Source organism: Bison bison, unplaced genomic scaffold (assembly GCF_000754665.1).
Source record: "Bison bison bison isolate TAMUID 2011002044 unplaced genomic scaffold, Bison_UMD1.0 scf7180017864482, whole genome shotgun sequence".
Classification (NCBI taxonomy): domain Eukaryota; kingdom Metazoa; phylum Chordata; class Mammalia; order Artiodactyla; family Bovidae; genus Bison; species Bison bison.
Genome location: NW_011495042.1, coordinates 631,499 through 651,536, shown reverse-complemented (window position 1 = coordinate 651,536; position 20,038 = coordinate 631,499). Strand labels below are relative to the sequence as shown.

General features: G+C 44.7%; 1 protein-coding gene across 1 annotated transcript in view; it reads right to left on the bottom strand.

Moving 5' to 3' along the window:
- Positions 1–20,038, bottom strand: part of SCAP (SREBF chaperone) — a 105,062-nt gene that overhangs the window by 19,471 nt on the left and 65,553 nt on the right. Inside the window, exon 3 of the mRNA XM_010862497.1 lies at positions 7,986–8,115. Coding sequence (XP_010860799.1) covers positions 7,986–8,115 — 130 coding nt within the window. The remainder of the gene's footprint in view (positions 1–7,985; positions 8,116–20,038) is intronic.

Genomic DNA, 20,038 nt, shown 5'->3' with positions numbered 1-20,038 from the left:
CCAGACTCATTTACAGATGCCAGCGATGGGCCAGACGCCGACCTGAATTTGCATCCTTTCACTTCATCCTGTGACAACTGTAACGCAGGTGTAACTATTATCCCCATTTTACGAATGTGGAAACTAAGGTACAGAGTCGTTACATAAGCTGCCCAAGGTCACACAGCTGAGAAACGGGAAGTCTTCACCTTTCTGCTTTGCCCTGGTAAAAACACCCCTCCTCCCAGTGGGAACTGACCTCCCCGCACCCCCACATGGGGGTGATCAGTGACTCCAACACACGCCAGGCCTAACCCAGGGCACAAGATGCCGGCAGAGTTGATTAGAGTCCTTTCTGGAGGACAGACACGCACGAGGCCCAACCGCAGGGTGCAGCCTCCATCCCAGTGCGGGAACACGTCAATAAAAGGGGAGAAGAGGGCTACACAGAGAGACACCTCCAGCACACAGAAAGAATTATAACTCAGTAAAAGAAATCCATCACCCACACACCTACGGGCACCTTATCTTTGACAAAGGAGGCAAGAATATACAAAGGAGAAAAGACAGTCTCTTCAGTAAGTGGTGTTGGGAAAACTGGAGAGCCACCCGTAATAGGATGAAACTATAACATTTCCTAATGCCACACACAAAGATAAACTCAAAACGGATTTCAGACCTAAATGTAACACCAGAAACTATAAAACCCTTAAGAGGAAAACTTAGGCAGAACACTCTTTGACATAAATCATAGCAAGATCTTCTATGACCCATGTCCTAGAATGATGGAAATAAAAACAAAAATAAATGGGATCTAACTAAACTTAAAAGCTTCTGCACAGCAAAGGAACTATAGGCCACCATCAAAATATCTACAAACAATAAATGCTGGAGAGGATGTGGAGAAAAGGGAAACTTCTTGCACTGTTGATGGCAATGTAAACTGACACAGACACTGTGGAGAACAGTGTGGAGCTTTTCTTTAAAACTAAGCATAAAACTACCATATGACCCAAAATCCCACTACTGGCCATACACTCTGAAAACACCATAATTGAGAACGACACGTGTACCCCAATGCTCACTGCAGCACTGTTTACAACAGCCAGGACTTGGAAGCAACCTAGATGCCCACTGACAGGTGAGCGAACACAGACCTTGGGGCACACATATGCAATGGGTATCACTCAGCCACACAAAGGAACAGATCTGAGTCAGTTCCAGCGAGGTGGGTCAATCTAGGGCCTGTTATTCAGAGTGAAGTCAGAAAGAGAAAAACAAGTATCACATAGCAATGCATATATACAGAATCTAGAAAAATGGTACAGGTGAACCTGTCTGTAGGGCAGCAACAGAGATGCACGGGAGACAAGTCATGTATCTTACTAGTCACACCCTCATCTCCCGTGCTAGCAAGGCTATGCTCAAAATCCTTCAAGGTAGGCTTCAGCATTATGTGAAATGAGAACTTCCAGATTTGTAAGCTGGGTTTAGAAAGGCTGAGGAACCAGAGATCAAATTGCCAACATTCTCTGGATCATAGAGAAAGCAAGGGAATTCCAGAAAAACATTTACCTCTGTTTCACTAACTACATGGCACCCCACTCCAGTACTCTTGCCTGAAAAATTCCATGGATGGAGGAGCCTGGTGGGCTGCAGTCCATGGGGTCACTAGGAGTAGGAGAGACTGAGCGACTTCACTTTCACTTTTCACTTTCATGCATTGGAGAAGGAAATGGCAACCCAATTTCAGTACTCTTGCCTGGAGAATCCCAGGGACGGGGAGCCTGATGGGCTGCTGTCTATGGGGTCGCACAGAGTCGGACACGACTGAAGTGACTTAGCAGCAGCAGCACTGACTACCCTAAAGCCTTTGACTGCGTGGATCATAACAAACTGTGGAAAACTCTTAAAGAGATGAGAATACCAGACTATCTTACCTGTCTCCTGAGAAATCTTATGCGGGTCAAGAAGCTACAGTCAGAACCTTGTATGGAACAACTTACTGGTTCAAGACTGAGAAAGGATATGACAGGGCTGTTTACTGTCAACCTGTTTATTTAAACTGTACACAGAGCACATCATTCAAAAAGCCAGGCTGAATGAGTTACAAGCTGGAATCAAGATTGCTGGGAGAAATATCAACCAACTCAGGTATGGAGATGATACTACTTTAATGGCAGAAAGCAAACAGGAACTATAAAGAGCCTTTTGATAAGGGTGAAAAAGGAAAGTGAAAAAAGTTGGCTTAAAACTCAATATTAAAAAAACGAATGTCATGGCATCTGGTGCTATGACTTCATGGCAAATAGAAGGGGAAAAGGTGGAAGCAGGGACACATTTCCTCTTCTTGGGCTCTAAAATCACTGTGGATGGTGACTGCAGCCATGAAATTAGAAGATGACAGCTTCTTGGCAGGAAAGTTATGGCAAACCTGGACAGTGTGTTTAAAAGGAAAGACATCACTTTGCCAGCAAAGGTCCATCTAGTCAAGGCTACGGTCTTTCCAGTAGCCATGTATGGATGTGAGAGCTGGACCATAAGGAAGGCAAAGCACAGAAGAACTGATGCCTTCGAACTGTGGTACTAAAGACTCTTGAGCGTCCCTTGGACAGCAAGAAAATCAAACCAGTCAGTCTTAAAGGAAATCGATCCTTCATTGGAAGGACTGATGCTGAAGCTCCAATACTTTGGCCACCTGATGCAAAGAGCTGACTCAGTGGGAAAGACCCTGATCCTGGGAAAGACTGAGGGCACAAGGAGAAGGGGAGGACAGAGGGGGAGATGATTGGGTGGCATCACCGATTCAATAAACATGAACTTGGGGAAACCCTGGGAGATGGTAAGGGTCAGGGAAGCCTGGCGTGCTGCAGTCCATGGGGTCACAAAGGGTCAGACATGTCTCGACAACTGAACAACAACAGAGATGCAGACACTGAGAACAGACTTAAGGACACAACGGGGGAAGGTGAAGGTGGGGCGAATTGAGAGAGAGCACTGAAACATTACCGTATGTAAAACAGACAGCTAGTGGGAAGTCCCTGTATATATACAGGGAGCTCAACAGTGCTCCCTAACAACCTAGAGGGGTGGGATGGGGTGGGGGCTGGGAGGGAAGTTCATGAGGGAGGGGACATATGCCTGCCTATGGCTGATTCATGCTGATGTATGGCAGAAAGCTGATGTATGGGCTTCCCAGGTGGCTTGGATGGTAAAGAATCTGCCTGTAATGCAGGAGACCAGGGTTCGATCCCTGGGTTGGGAAGATCCCCTGGAGAAAGGAATGGCAACCCACTCCAGTATTCTTTCCTGGAGAATCCCATGGACAGAGGAGCCTGGCAGGCTACAGTCCATGGGGTCGCACAGAGTCAGACACAACTGAGTGACTAACATTATGGCAGAAACCCACACAACACTGTAAAGCAATTTATCCTCCAATTAAAAATACATTTTTAAAAAGTAAAGGCTTATAAGCTTCACATGGGAAGAATAGGGACATCACAGTTATCCTGCAACAATTCTAAATATAAACTTTTCCTAAGGGGAGGGAAAATCACTTAAGAGGCAAAAATGCCAGTTACAATTACATATCCCTGAAAACCTGTACCTGTCCATGTTTAACATGTTAAGAAGAATGATAAACTATTCTCTTGGTACAAACTCCTTTCTAAGATACATTAAACAAGAAACAGGGAAAGTTTGTTAGAGAAAGTGCTAGCGTTTAATCTTTTTGAAAATTTATCTTTTTTTTTTCTTTTTGTAAAAGCAATGCAAGTCTATTGTAATACACAACCTAAAAGTAAGTGTTGTTTGCATTTTAATGGATTTGATACTAGTTTTTTTCCCACGCACCAGGGCTTCCCTGGTTGCAATGCAGGAGACCTGGTTTTGATCCCTGGGTTGGGAAGATCCCCTGCAGCAGGAAATGGCAACCCATTCCAGAATTCTTGCCTGGAGAACTCAATGGACAGAGGAGTCTGGCAGGCTACAGTCCATGGGGTCACAGAGTTGGACATGATTAAGCAATTAATACTTTTTGTATGCATGTATTTTTTAAATGGTTGGTATAGTACACATACTGTTTTATCTTTGGCTTTTCCTACTTAATCTACTTTGTTGAGCTTAAAAATCTATTTAATGGGTACATTCAAGTTTATGGGTGTAGTATAATTTAGTTATTTCTCTATATAAGGATATCTAGATTATTGCACTTTTTCCATTATCAATATACTTCTTTGAATAGCTTTGCATATTAAAAAAAATCCACACAACTCACCTCAAAATGAGCAAAATACTGAAACACTTCACAAAGGAAGATGTGCAAATACAAGACCTCAACAATATTCATCTGAAAAATGCAAATTTAAAACCACAACTAAGCACCTCCCTGATGGTCCAGTAGTTAGGAATTCACCTGCCAATGCAGGAGACATGGGTTCAAACCCTGGTCCAGGAAGATTCCAGATGCTGCGAGGCAACGAAGCCCGTGCGCCTCAACTACTGAGCCTGAGAGGCACGACTACCAAAACCTGAGCACTCTCGGGCCTGTGCTCCACAAGAGAAGTCACCACAATGAGAAGCCCGCACACTGCGCCTAAAAGGCAGCCTCCACTCGAGGCAACTAGAGAAGCCCACTCGCAGCGATGGAGACCCAGCACAACCAGAAATAAATACAGTTCTCAAAAAAGAAAACAACTAGATGTTTCATATTTCTGTAAAAAAGACTAAAAACAAAAAACCACAAGAAAACCCCTGATGGTGCCAAGAACTTCAGAGCACAAAGACTAAACTTTACAGAAATTAAAAAAAAAAATACTTTAGGAGGCTGACAGATGTGAAAAGAATGACACCTGACCTCTGCAGTCTTCCTTCTAAAACCCCACAAGCTGAGACTAGTCTAGAGAGATAGAAACAAATCCCCGCTTGAGGAACACTCCTCGAAACTGTCAAGCTCATCGAGAACAAGGCAAGTCTGAGAAACTATCACCAAGGCAAAGTAAGGAAACCAGATTTCCTCAGCTTGTCCCCATGTCCTTTCTCTCTCCTGAGAGCTCATCCAAGATACCATGTTATATCCAGCTGTCCTGTCTTGTGAGGCTTCTCTTGGCTGGGACAGTTTCTTGGACTCTCTTTTTCTGATGACCTTGACAGTCATGAGGAGTGCTGGTCAGGACTGTGTAGACCACTCCTCACAGATTTGTCTGATGTTCTTCTCGTGATCAGACTGGGATTACGGTGTTTGCAGAGGAAGAACATAGAGGTAAAGCACCCTTCTCGTCACACATCAAGGTACATACCATCAACCTGATCTGCCACTGCTGATGGTGACCCCGAACACTGTGTCGAGAGCTATCTGTCAGGGTTTCCGCTGGAAAGCCACTCTCTCCTCCCCTCTCTACTTGGCACTCTCTGGAAGGAAGTCACTGTGTGCAGCCCACAATGAAGGAAGGGGATTAGATTCCACCTCTCTGAAGGCAGAGCGGCCACATAAATTCAGAATTTTTTGCTCAGATCTGTCTATTCTCCTCCACTTAGTTATTCAAGCACACGGACTCAGCTATGTATGTATTTTGCTGCAAAATGTATCTTTTTTTTCAGCACTGACCACTGGGAGCTCCTGGGGCTGGCTCCTGTGTGCTGTTGACAAAAGAACCCACATCTCCATGTGCTCTTCCCAATCACCGTGTGTCTCCTCCAGGGCAGTGAGGCTCCGTGTGTCCCCACGATCATTCTGCCAGGCACACTGAAGACAAGGAATAAACGTGCTGAATAATAAAGGAATGGATGAGGAATGAAGGACCTCACAGCTTCCTGCTGTGAGCAGCAGGCGCTTGCGCTGTGCTGCCCAGGGCCTGCACTTCCTAATCTTCCTTTGGAAACAGTCTCTCACCCGCAGTGTGGTGATGAAGCCAACCAGCAAAGCACCTCCCTGCTCACAGGGTCTTGGATGGGAGCAGGTAGGTAATCCCATGCAGAGCCAAGTGGGCACCCACAGGGCTGAATCTGCTGTAGCCCCCATTAGGGAGAGGACAGTGAGCTGACCCGGAGCAGGTACAGTTGAGGGATGGACTCCTTCTGAGGCCTAACCCATGCTGTCGGTTAGTAAGTCCTGCCTGTGGGTGAGCTCTATGACCCCAAAATGCCCTTCTCACTTCCCCAGGTTTGGGCTGAATTTTCTGTTCCTTATACTTAAAGCAATCCTTACAAGTTCTGCATTGCTGACCTTTACTGTTACAACAGTCAATTCTGGTGAGGTAACTGACCACAGAGAGGCCTGACACCAGGTGACTGAGCCAGGGCCTGCATCTCTTTCTCAACCTTTCAGGGGCTGCAGACCCCAGTGAGAAAGAGAAACCCTCAAGCTATTTTGTACCCCCACACTATCATCATCCCAGGCCAAAAGAGGACATCAAGAAGTGGAAAGGGCTCACAAACAAGTGAACCCCTGACCTTGGATAGACCCCTAGCTGTACCATCAGGCCCACTGAACTCTACTAGTCACAAAACACTCACAAACGCAGACTACCCCATTGTGACCAGGAACCATCAACTCCATTATGTGGTAAAACCCCATCAAGAGGTTAATGGAGGGACTTTCCTCCTGGTCCAGTGGTTAAGAATTCTACTTCCAATGCAGGGGACGCAGTTTCGATCCCTGGTTGAGGAACTAAGACCCCACATGCTGCTGGGCAACTGAGCCCGTGCACCTCTACTAGAGAGAAACTCACATGCTGCAATAAAGACCCAGTGGAGCCATAAATAAATACTTTTCTTTTTTAAGAGAGAGTAAAAGAGACAAAAGGCTTGATCCCACAATGAGCAAAGTGTCAAGCTGAGACATGAAGCTATGAACTGGTTTCCGCCTCATCAGCTCACCCTAACCTTCGTGGCTGAGTACCACTGAGCCTGTGTTCTCTACTTCCTCCTGAAACCATGTGTAGTCATAACACACACCTATCTAACCAGATCTCTACTTTAGCAACATTAGAGCAAAGCTGACATCAAGTTACCTGGCTGCTACATTACCCAGAAAGGCAACAGGAAGGAATGTGCAATCACTGGCACAGAGAGGGTGGGAGAAGAGGAGCAGTGTGCCCTGAGCTGGGCTCTGCTCCTCAACAACAGACTCAGCAAGCCCGGCACCAACCCATGGGACCAGGGACCAGCACGTGAGGGAAGAACATGTCATCCACAGCTGGCAGGTACAAGCCAGCAGGACGAGCTTATCGTTTCCTGTAAGGTTTCCAAATGATGAGTCCAGAGTTCCCGCGGGTCACGTCCCGCAGCCCAGACCCTCACCTGGAGGCTTTGCATTCCTGTAGGTTTTCCTCCTGTTCTGCATTCATGCTCAGCTCAGAGGCAGCTGGCTGAGGACAGCACGATTCAAAAGTAGCAGCTGGCTTCAGGTCAGGAGATCTGGAGTTCTAACCCAGTGCTGACCCCATGACAAATGAACTGAAACTGAGGCACACTGCCATTCTCGGCTCAGTTCGCCCAACAGGCGAACAAGCAGAACCTGCACGCTTTACCTGACTGCACTGTGAGGATAAAACAGCACCTACCAGATTTGAAAAAGCTAGGCGCTCACTGCTAACATTAAATGGTGATGGGACTCGGAAGATAAAACATTCTCCAGGGATAGTCAGTGGTTCCCGCAACCACTTGGGCTCAAGGAGGAGAGGTCCGTTTGCCAGGGCACTGCCTGGCCCGAGTACCCACAGTATGGACCCAGACCCAGCCAGCCAGAGCTACGGCAACCACAACCCAGCTTTTCCAGGACAGTCACCTTCCTGCCATGCCATTTAGTGTTTCCTTTCAAAACAGGAATGTGTGACTGGATGTACTATTAAATGTAAGCTAAATATTTTCAGTGCCTTTATAAAGTGGTTCAAGTGTTAAGCATTCGCCCATCAGAAGCTGACCACCCTCACTCCACGTAGAACCCCTGCCATGGCCAATCCGCACCCAATGCCCAGGGCGCTCCTCAGGACATGCTGAGCACCTACCCACTCTGGCTGCTCATTGGGCTCTCCAGGCTTGTGGTCAGAGGTCAGAGGTGGGGGCGAGTAATCTTTCACAGGAGTGGTGAATTCCACAGGTCCTGTTCCTGGCAAGGGCAGCTTCAGCAGTGGGTAGCTGGAATGGACAAAAAGGAGAGAAAAGTCAGGACATGATGGCAGGTAGAATCCATGCTGAGATAACAGTGACATGGGAATCACTGCAGCTGCACTCACCTCCTGTGCAAGGAGAACTGCACAAATGTACGAAACACCAGTCATCAAACTTCAGGGCTACAAGGAAACGCAGGAGCCTCTAAATTAGAATTTTCAAGCTCCTTTTTGGTCACAGGAAACCCAATTCATAAACTACTTAATGAAATAGGTTACTGGCTGAAAATTTTTAGAAATGTAATAAAGGCAAGATGCTAAACAAACTTCTGGTCATATTGGATACACGTAAGACAACAAAAAAAACTGGGGAAGGACTTCCTTGGTGGCCTAGTAGTTAAGACTCCACGGGGGCACAGGTTCGATCCCTGGTCAGGGAAGTTCCACATGCCAGGCAGTGTGGCCAAAAAAGAAAAAAGAAAAAAAAAAAAAACAAACCAGGGAACCAAAAATCCAGAAGGATCCTGATTCAGACTGTTGCAAAAACTGCTTCAGTTTAAAAGGACAGACCATAACATTTTGTGTAACACATTGAGGGTATGGTTTACACTAGACCAGGCTGAATAGAAAACAATGGATCCACCACTGGCAAAGGAAAAAGCTTGGACTAACATCAAAAAGTTGGCAAATGGATGTGCTTTTGTTTCTGACTTCATTTCTTCAAAACTTTTTTTTTTAGAATTTCCCTGGTGGGCCAATGATTAAGACTCCGAGCTTCCGGAGTCTGCAGTAAATGCAGGTTCAATCCCTGGTCGAGGAAGTTCTGCATGCCACACGTGGTCAAAAAAAAATTTTTTTTAACTGAGAATTAAGTTTTATGTAATACAACGCACGAATCTTAAGCATACAGTGAGTGCAATGAGTATTTACACATACATACACCTGTGTACCCACTATGTAGATCAAGCTACAAAATATTTTTAGAACCTTAGAAGGTGGCGTTATGCACTAGTGAAGGGCATCGTCTACCACAAACCGCTATCAGAATTTCTATAATCACAAATTAGCTCTGCTTGTTTCTTCTGGCATATAACTGAAATCACCCATTCCACTGCATACTCCTTTGTGACTGGCTGTTTCAACTTACATCTACCGGATTCATCCACACTGGTGCATGCAGTTTCATATATACACACTGTTTCATGCATACGCGCTATTCCACCAAATGAACATATTACAGTGCATTTATCTATTCTAGTGTTGAGGAACATTTGGCTGTTTCCAGCTGAAACTATTAAGAAGAGAAATAATGGAAATGTTTATGTATACACTCATTCTTATGTAAGCACTCATTTCTGTAAGGTATGTCCCTTGAACGAAATGGCTGGGTTGTGGAGCCTACACATGTTTAGCTTTGTGGATTACACCAGATTTCCAAAGTACTTATTTGAATTTGTATTCCCGATGGCGGTGCGATGGGAGTTCCAACTGCTCCACCTCTTGATCTTGTCAGTCCAATTAATTGGAACCATTTAAAGGAGGAGGCGGAGAAGGCAATGGCACCCCACTCCAGTACTCTTGCCTGGAAAATCCCATGGACGGAGGAGCCTGGTAGGCTGCAGTCCATGGGGTCGCTAAGAGTTGGACACGACTGAGCGACTTCACTTTCACTTTTCACTTTCATGCATTGGAGAAAGAAATGGCAACCCACTCCAGTGTTCTTGCTTGGAGAATCCCAGGGACGGGGGAGCCTGGTGGGCTGCCGTCTATGGGGTCGTACAGAGTCGGACACGACTGAAGTGACTTAGCATAGCATAGCATAGCAAAGGAGGAGGTGCTGGTATAGCTCTGTGGTTTCAATATACAGCAAACAACGTATGCTTATCTTTCATATGCTTATTGGCCACCTGGACAATTTCCACGTATTTCCAATTTTCCTTCTTTTCTCGATTTTTAGTTTCATTCCACTGTCACTGGAACAGATCCTCTGTATGATTTCAGTCTTTCTAAATTTATTGAGACTTGTGATCTAACACAGGGTCTGGCCTGGAGAATGTTCCGTGTTCACTTGGGAAGAACAGGTACTAGTGCCGTCGGTTTCAGGGTTGCTCAGGTCCTCCATTTTCCTTGCTGACTCTGTCTGGTTGTATCCATCACTGAAAGTGGAGATCCACTGTCACGGAGACTGTGTGTTTCTCTTTTCAATTCTGTCCATTTTTGCTTTATATATTTTAGGAGTCTGTTAGGTGTTAAGAGGTTTATAATCATTATATCCTCCTGTTATACTGAAGCATATATATAGTGTCAGCATATCAATATGATCAATATATCATCAATATATAGTATCCTCCTTCTTGGTCTCTAATAAGCTTTTTAATGTTGTTTGATAATAATATAGCCACGTCAGCTCTCTTTTGGGTATCATTTAGCATGGAATATCATTTTCCATCCTTTTACTTGCAACTTCTTCGTGTTCTAATGTCCAAAGGGTAGCGGATGCCTACAGTGTCTCCCCAGGCACCACAACTGGAGCCTGCGGGCCACAACCACTGAGCCCACACACTCTAGAACCCGTGCACTGCAACAAGAAGAGAAGCTTGTGTGCCTCAGCCCAGAGCCCAGGTGTCGCAACAAAGACCCAGCACAGGCAAAAACAGAGAGCACGCAGACACTGTTCTTAAATATACAAACCGTGCTGCCTTTTTTTTTGTTGTTGCACTGGGTCTTCGTTGCTACGCACAGGCTTTCTCTAGTTGCAGCGAGCGGGGGCTACTCTCCTTTGCAATTCGCAGGCTTCTCATGGCTGTTGCAGAGCACAGGCTCTAGGTCTGTGGGCCTCGTAGCTGCAGCTCACAGGCTCAGCAGTTGTGGCTTGTGGGCCTAGCTGCTCCTCGGCATGTGGGATTCTCCCACGGCATTTGCGATCTTCCGGGACCTGTGTCCCCTGCATTAGCAGGCAGATTCTTTTCTTTTACTATTTAAATATTTTATTTATAAAATTTTACCTCACATATAGAAGGAATTCTAAATAATAAACAATTAGGTAAAATGTTATAAAGATAATTTAATACTTATTTTTACTAGCAACAGATCCTTGGTCCCAGGTACTCCAAAGGATTATACTGGTAATCCAAGGCACTTTAAGCAATAAAGTAGGAATTCTGTATATAACTGGATCTGGATTTTTCAAATGTGTGGAGAGCAATAGAATTTTCAATGGTATTTTCATACATTTTCAATGGTATTTTTTTTATTAGCAGTTATTAATCAGACCCTTAAGGAAGAAAACTTTCCAAAAAAATAATCCTTGAAAATGGTTTAAATTTAAATCCATTAACTTCATAGGGTTTCTATTCAGTCATATATCTTTTAAATGTCAGACTGTCAGGCTTCTTTCCTGAAGGGAGTATAACAGTGCCTGTATCAGAGAATAAAACTATTTCTAAATATTTTTAAATTGCCTAAAATATAATTTTATATAAATGGTAAGAATTAATTTGGGAAATCAAAAATTTATTGTAATTAAATTGCAAATTATAGTATTACATTGTATTATAGTATTACACAGTATTATATAAAATATATATATTATAGTATTACATTGAATACATTTTGTTTTTTGGCCTATAATAAGAAAAACACAGGTTGCTGTACATTAGGAAGTCAAAAAAAATCAATATAAATTAAGTTGAAGCTTGAGAGGTTAGCTCTGTCCAGAATCAGTGTTGATTTAAAAATTAATGCAAGTTTAAACAAACATGCTTTGCTTTACCAACAAAACGTGCATAACACTAAGACAGAGTAAGCAATGCATTAAAAAAAAACAACAACAACAAAAAGGTGCTTTCAGCCTGCGTATGGACATGAAAAGGTGAGCACAGAAACACAGATCTGGACAGGCAGATTTTTCACCATGAAAAACCAGGGAAGTCTAGATTCTTTTAAAAATCAAATTGTCTTTTAGTAGGCGAGTTTGATCCACTTATACTTAATGTGAATACCCACAGGGAAGGGTTGACTTATGCTGTACAGCTATTTGTTTTGTTTGTCAAATTATTTTTGCTCGTCAATTCCTCCATTGCTTTTTAAAAAAAAAAAAACAGGGAGAGGGTTGATTTTTTGTAGTGTGCCACTTTGATTGACTTCTACTTTCCTGTTCTATATATCTTAGAAGTTATTTTCTTCGTGATTACCTTGAAAGTAAAAGTCACTCAGTTGTGTCCAACTCTTTGGGACCCCATGGACTATACAGTCCATGGAATTCTCCAGGCCAGAGTACGGGAGCAGGTAGCCTTTCCCTTCTCCAGGGGATCTTCCCAACCCAGGGATCAAACCCAGGTTTCCCACATTGCAGGTGGATTCTTTACCAGCTGAGCTACAAGGGAAGTCCGTAGTTACCTTGGGAGTTCTATTATTAACAACTTATAGGACTTTCCTGGTGGTTCAGTGGTTATTAAGAATCCACCACTAATGCAAGGGACACGTGCTCAATCCTTGGTCCAGGAAGATTCCATATGCTGCAGGAAAACTACTGAGCCCACGCTCTGGAGTCTGCGAGCTGTAACTGCTGAGTCCACGTGCCATAACCACTGAAGCCATGCGCCCTAGAGCCTACGCTCTGTAACAAGAGAACCCAGTGCAGGGAGAAGCCCACATACACCAACAAAGACTCAGCCCAGCCAAAAATTTAAAAAAGACAACAAAACCTTGCAACAATCTAGGCTGAATAGTATTATTACAGAGGAGTTCAAAAGCAAATCTGAGCAGACAGAAGAAAGGATCAGCAATCGTGAAAATAAGACAACTGACTGAGAGCTTAGCATCCACAGTATACACTCTGACAGTACATCCCATCTTTTCCCTTTTATACTGTTACTGCCACAGATTACACTTTATACACTTATTCTCATCAACACAGCTTTTACGTTACACTTAATACACTTGCCCTTTAAATCACAAAAGACAAAGAAAGAAATTACAAACCAAACCAAAAGCACAGCAATACTGATCATCTTTACTAGTGTTTATTTTCTCTTATGGTTTCAACCTGTAGGGCAGGTCCAGTGGTAACAAATTTGCTCAGCTTTTGTTTATCTGAAAATGCTTTAATTTCTCCTTCATTACCAAAGTACAGTTTTGCACAAGATAGAACTCTTGGTTGAGTTTTTTCCTTTCAGGACTTTAAATGCCTCCATGGTGAAAAAGCTGTCTTAAAACTCAACATTCAAAAAGCTAAGATCATGGCATCCAGTTCCATTACGTCATGGCAAATAGATGGGGAGAAAATGGAAACAGTAAGAGATGTTATTTTGGGGGGCTCCAAAATCACTGCAGATGGTGACTGCAGCCATGAAATTAAAACACGCTTGCTCCTTGGAAGAAAAGCTACCAACCTAGACAGCATATTAAAAAGCAGAGACATTACTTTGCCAACAAAGGTCCATCTAGTCAAAGCTATGGTTTTTCCAGTACTTATGTATGGATGTGAGAGTTGGACTGTAAAGAAAGCTGAGTGCTGAAGAACTGATGCTTTTGAACTATGGTGCTGGAGAAGACTCTTGAGAGTCCAGTGGACTGCAAGGAGATCAAACTAGTCAATCCCAAAGGACATAAGTCCTGAATACTCATTGGAAGGACTGATGCTGAAGCTGAAATTCCAATACTTTGGCCATTGGCTGCAAAGAACTGACTCATTGGAAAAGACCCTGATGCTGGGAAAGACTGAAGGCAGGAGGAGAAGGGACGAAAGAGGATAAGACGCTTGGATGGCATCACCGACTCAATGAACGTGAGTCTGAGCAAGCTCCAGGAGCTGCTGATGGACAGGGAAGCCTGACATGCTTCAGTCCATGGGGTCGTAAAGAGTTGGACAAGACTGAGTGACTGAACTAAACTGATGGTTTCTGTCAGCCATTAATCTATTGAAAATTCTTTTTATGTGAAGAGTTGCTTTTCTCTTGCTGCTTCCAAAAGCTATAAGGTTCACCTGTTTGGAAGCAGGTATCAAGAGCTGTCTCTGGACTTAGCTAAGGTTCTGTTGGGGAAAACTCTGCACAAGGGCTGGGCTGACCCCGGGGTGTAGAGAGGAGTCCAGGGCCCAGAGGTAAGGCTGCTGGAGCTCTAGCTCTACTAGAGATGGAGGCGGGCCATATGCTGTATTTATCTACATTCACTTTCCACACAGTAGCTGCTCAAAACACACTCACTAAACTGAAGGCAGCCTGTTTCTCAAGATGTGAAATATTTAAAACATCTGTGAATTCCAGGAGTTTAAACATTTCAGCAAGGAGATCGAATCAGTCAATCCTAAAGGAAATCAATACCCTGAATATTCACTGGAAGGACTGACGCTGAAGCTTCAATACTTTGGCCACCTGATCCGAAGAGCCGACTAAGTGGAAGAGATCCTGATGCTGGGAAAGACTGAAGACAAGAGGCAAACGGGGTGACAGAGGATGAGATGGTTAGATAGGATCCACTGACTCAATGAACATGAACTTGGGCAAGCTCCGGGAGATAGTAAAGAACCGGAAAGCCTGGCATGCTGCAGTCCATGGGATTGCAAAGACTTGGACGTGACTTAGCAACTAAACAAAAACAACAACAAAACATTCTAGCAGGAAAAAAAAAGAAGGGCAGCACACCCCAGAGCATCCACTTTCTCAGGATGAAATCTATTCGGAAACAGCCACAGACCTTGAAATGCTTAAAATGGCTCACGGTGGGTCATTCTCCAACTTTGTCCTGGAGCCACATACAACTCCCCTTCTGCTTCTGAGGCGCTGCACCTGGCTCTTGCCCCTTCTTCTTCAAGATAACTCAGTTTCAAGCCTCAGCTGCAGTATTCCTTCCACAGGAAGTCCTTCCGCTCCCCCCAAAGTCCAGGTTAATAAGGCCTCTCCTGCTGCTGCTGCTGCTAAGTCACTTCAGTCGTGTCTGACTCTGTGCGACTCCACAGATGGCAGCCCACCAGGCTCCACCGTCTCTGGGATTCTCCAGGCAAGAACACTGGAGTGGGCTGCCATTTCCTTCTCCAACGCGTGAAAGTGAAAAGTGAAAGGGAAGCCACTCAGTCGTGTCTGACAGCGACCCCATGGACTGCAGCCCACCAGGCTCCTCCGTCCATGGGATTTTCCAAGCAAGAGTACTGGAGTCGGGTGCCATTGCCTTCTCTGGCCTCCCCTCCTAGGAGCTACCAAAAAGCCCCATACTCATCCCAAAACGGTCCTTACCATTGACCATGAACCTGCCTCTTTCCGTCTCTGAGAACCTGCGATGTGCCAAGTGCCTTCCATCTTTTTGCTCAGTTAAGCCTCACCACAGCCCAATGAGGCACGCAGAAGCTATATCTCCCCCAAGAAAGTGACAGAACAAGTATGTGAACACAGGCAGTCTGGGCCCAGAGTCCACTCTCTTAATATCATGCTATACTATCTGGTATTACAGTTTTTTTTTTTTCAAAAATGACCATAAATTCCTTTTAATATAAGCACAAGAAAAAGATTCTACAGAAATACAAAATGCAAGGTAATCATCACCATCCATGGCTACCAAATGTGAGACCAAAAGGAATGCTTGGAAAAAAAGTGTCGGGCAATTTTACAAGCAAAAGCACTCACTTTATCAAGGTCAGAAAAAAAAGACCAAAGATAGAAACTGGAGGTTTCTACCACCACCCCACATTGCTTCTGCAAACTCGTTTCAGTAAGCCAGATTCTGTCGTGGCTTACTCTGACCATACAGGGGCACAAGGAAGGAACCAAGTCTTCAAACCCCTCCCTGAATTTCCTGTCTCAGCTCCACCCATCCAGCTGCTCAGACCAAGCACTCTGAGCTTGCACTCTCTCACACTCCACACCTGGTGCTCAGAAAAATCCCAAGACTCCATCTTCAAAATACATCCAGACTTGGCCACATCTCACCACCTCCAGGGCCTCCCCTTAGACTGAGCAACAGCTATCAACTCTTATCTGGAGTAATGCACTAGTCTAGCTAGACTTCCTGCTTCTCCTGCTGAAATCACTTGTTTCCTCATCAGGTACAAGTACACTCTGAATCTCCCCACCTCCCAGCCCACACACCTCTCTGTTGCTGTGCCCGCAGAGCCCACGGCTGGCCACCCAACACCTCTCCAGGGCCTGCTGCTGCCCTACCCTTGATCCCCCTCATCTGATCTCTGGACATGCTGGCTCAATTTCCAGCTGCCAGCACTGGCATCTCTTCACCTGAGAGTGTTCCACTGCTGCTGGAGGCCTCTCTGCCTCACAGAGACGGGCCCCAAGTGCCAACTGAGGATTAATGCTAGCTGGAAGCAGCCCAGTCAGTAGTTCATGTTATTATTGTACAGATTAGGGGTCGGCAAACTACAGTCCATGTCCTGTATTCATGTGGTCTGTGAGTTCAAAGTGATTTTTACATTTTAAAAGGGTTAAAACCAAGAAGACCTACAATTAACACCACCCTCCTCCCCCCTCCGCCACCAAAAGATGCCACTTTCACCATAGAGGACTGGAATGCAAAAATTGGAAGTCAAGAGATACCTGGAGGGGGAAAAAAAAGAGATACCTGGAGGAACAGGCAAATTTAGCCTTGGAGTACAAAATGAAGCAGGGCAAAGACGAACAGAGTTCTGCCAAGAGAATGCACTGGTCATACCAAACATCCTCTTCCAACAATACAAAGAGACAACTCTACACATGGACATCACCAGATGATCAGTACAAAAATCAGACTGATTACATTTTTTGCAGTCAAAGATGGAGAAGCCCTATACAGTCAACAAAAAGAATACCTGAAGCTGAGTGTGGCTCAGACTATGAGCCCCTTCTTGCCAAATTCAGACTTATGTTGAAGAAAATAGGGAAAACCACTAGGCCATTCAGGTATGGCCTTAATCAAATCCCTTATGATTATACAGTGGAAGTGACAAACAGATTCAAGGCATTAGATCTGATAGAGTGCCTCAAGAACTATGGATGGAGGTTCTTAACACTGTACAGGAGGTGGTGACCAAAACCATCCCAAAGAAAAAGAAATGCAAGAAGGCAAAATGGTTGTCTGCAGAGGGCTTACAAATAGCTGAAAAAAGGAGAAGCGAAAGGCAAGGCAAAAAAGGTAGATACTTAACTGACTGCAGAGTTTCAGAGGATAGCAAGGAGAGATAAGAAAGCCTTTTTAAATGAACAATGCAAAGAGGAAGAGCAAACAACAGAATGGGAAAGACTAGAGATCTCTTCAAGAAAATCAGAGTTAACGAGGAACATTTCATGCAAAGATGGACACAATAAATGACAGAAACAGCAGGGACCTACCAGAAGCAGAAGATATTAAGAGATGGCAAGAATACACAAAACTGTACAAAAAAGGTCTTAATGACCCAGATAACCATAGGTGTGTGATCACTCACATAGAGCCAGACAATCATGGAGTGTGAAGTCATGTGGGCCTTAGAAGGCATTACTATAAACAAGGCTAGTGGAAGTGATGGAATTTCAGCAGAGTTATTTCAAATCCTAAAAGATGATGCTGTTAAAGGGCTGCACTCAATATGCCAGCAAATCTGGAAAACTCAGCAGTGGCCATAGGACTGGAAAAGGTCCATTTTCATTGCAATCCCAAAGAAGGGCAATGCCACAGAATGTTCAAACTACTGGACAACTGCGCTCATTTCACATGCTAGCAAGGTAAAGTTCAAAATCCCTCAAGCTAGGCTTCAAAAGTATGTGAACTGAGAACTGGCAGATGTTCAAGCTGGATTTAGAAAAGGCAGAGGAGCCAGAGATCAAATTGCTAAGATCCACTGGATCTAGGAAAAGCAAGAGAATTCCAGAAAAACATCTACTTCTGCTTTATTGACTATGCAGAAGCCTTTGACTGTGTGAATCACAATAAACTGTGGAAAATTCTGAAAGAGATGGGAATAGCAGACCACCTTACCTGCCTCCTGAGAAATCTGTATGCAGATCAAGAAGCAACAGTTAGAACTGGACATGGAACAACAGACTGGTTCTAAATTGGGAAAGGAGTATATTGTCAAGGCTGTATATTGTCACCATATTTATTGAATTTATATGCAGAGTACATCATGCGAAATGCCAGGCTGGATGAAGCACAAGCTGGAATCAAGACTGCCAAGAGAAATATCAATAACCTCAGATATGCAGATGATACCACCCTAATGGCTGAAAGTAAAGAGGAACTAAAGAGGCTCTTGATGAAGGTGAAAGAGGAGAGTGAAAAGGCTGGCTTAAAACTCAACATTCAAAACACTAAGATCATGGCATCTGGTCCCATCACTTCATGGCAAACAGATGGGGAAAAATGGAAACAGTGAGAGACTTTATTTTTTTAGGCTCCAAAATCACTGCAGATGGTGACTGCAGCCATGTAATTAAAAGACCCTTGCTCCTTGGAAGAAAAGCTATGACAAACCTAGATAGCCTACTAGAAAGCAGAGACATCAGTTTGCTGACAAAGGTCCGTATAGTCAAAGATATAGTTTTTCTAATAGTCATGGTGGATGTAAGAGCTGGACCACAAAGAAGGCTGAGCTCAGAATTGATGCTTTTTAACTGTGGTTTTGGAGAAGACTCTTGAGAGTCCCTTGGACTGCACAGAGATCAAACTAGTCAATTCTAAAGGAAATCAACCCTGAATATTCACTGGAACGACTGATGCTGAAGCTTCGATATTTTGGTCACCTGACGCGAAGAGCTGACTCACTGGAAAAGACCCTGATGCTGGGAAAGAGTGATGGGAGGAGGAGAGAAGGGGACAACAGAAGATAAGATAGTTGGATGGCATCACTGACTTAGTGGACATGAGTTTGAGGAAACTCCAGGAGATGGTGAAAGGCAGGGCAGCCTGGCGTGCTGCAGTCTACGGGGTCGTAAAGAGTCAGACACAACTGAGCGACTGAACAACAACATATAAAACAAAACAACCAAAGAAAAATTTGTGACAGAGGCTCCACGTGGCCTTCCTATGCGGCCCTGCAGGGAATGAGTCTGCTGACCTGGCAGAGGGTGCAGCTCCCCTGATCCGAGGGGGAGCTCTGAGGCGGAAGACCTGCACTGTTCCTCAGTGTCTCCGAATGTGACTCTGGGGTGGCCCGTGGTGTAAACTTGCTGGATAATGTACCTCCCCTTCCAGCTCCTTCTCCCACCCGCTGACCACTGTTCATTCCATCTTGCACATAAGCTGCTGCTGCTGCTGCTGCTAAGTCGCTTCAGTCGTGTCCGACTCTGTGCGACCCCACAGACGGGGGCCCACCAGGCTCCCAGGTCCCTGGGATTCTCCAGGCAAGAACACTGAAGTGTGTTGCCATTTCCTTCTCCAACGCATGAAAGTGAAAAGTGAAAGTGAAGTCGCTCAGTCGTGTCCGACTCTTTGCGACCCCATGAATCGCAGCATGTCAGGCCTCCCTGTCCATCACCAACTCCCGGAGTTCACTCAGACTCACATCCATCGAGTCAGTGATGCCATCCAGCCATCTCATCCTCTGTCGTCCCCTTCTCCTCTTGCCCCCAATCCCTCCCAGCATCAGAGTCCTTTCCAATGAGTCAACCCTTCGCACAAGGTGGCCAAAGTACTGGAGCTTCAGCTTTAGCATCATTCCTTCCAAAGAAATCCCAGGGCTGATCTCCTTCAGAATGGACTGGTTGGATCTCCTTGCAGTCCAAGGGACTCTCAAGAGTCTTCTCCAACACCACAGTTCAAAAGCATCAATTCTTTGGCGCTCAGCCTTCTTCATAGTCCAACTCTCACATCCATACATGACCACAGGAAAAACCATAGCCTTGACTAGACAGACCTTTGTTGGCAAAGTAATGTCTCTGCTTTTGAATATGCTATCTAGGTTTGTCATAACTTTTCTTCCAAGGAGTAAGCGTCTTTTAATTTCATGGCTGCAGTCACCATCTGCTGTGATTTTGGAGCCCCCAAAAATAAAG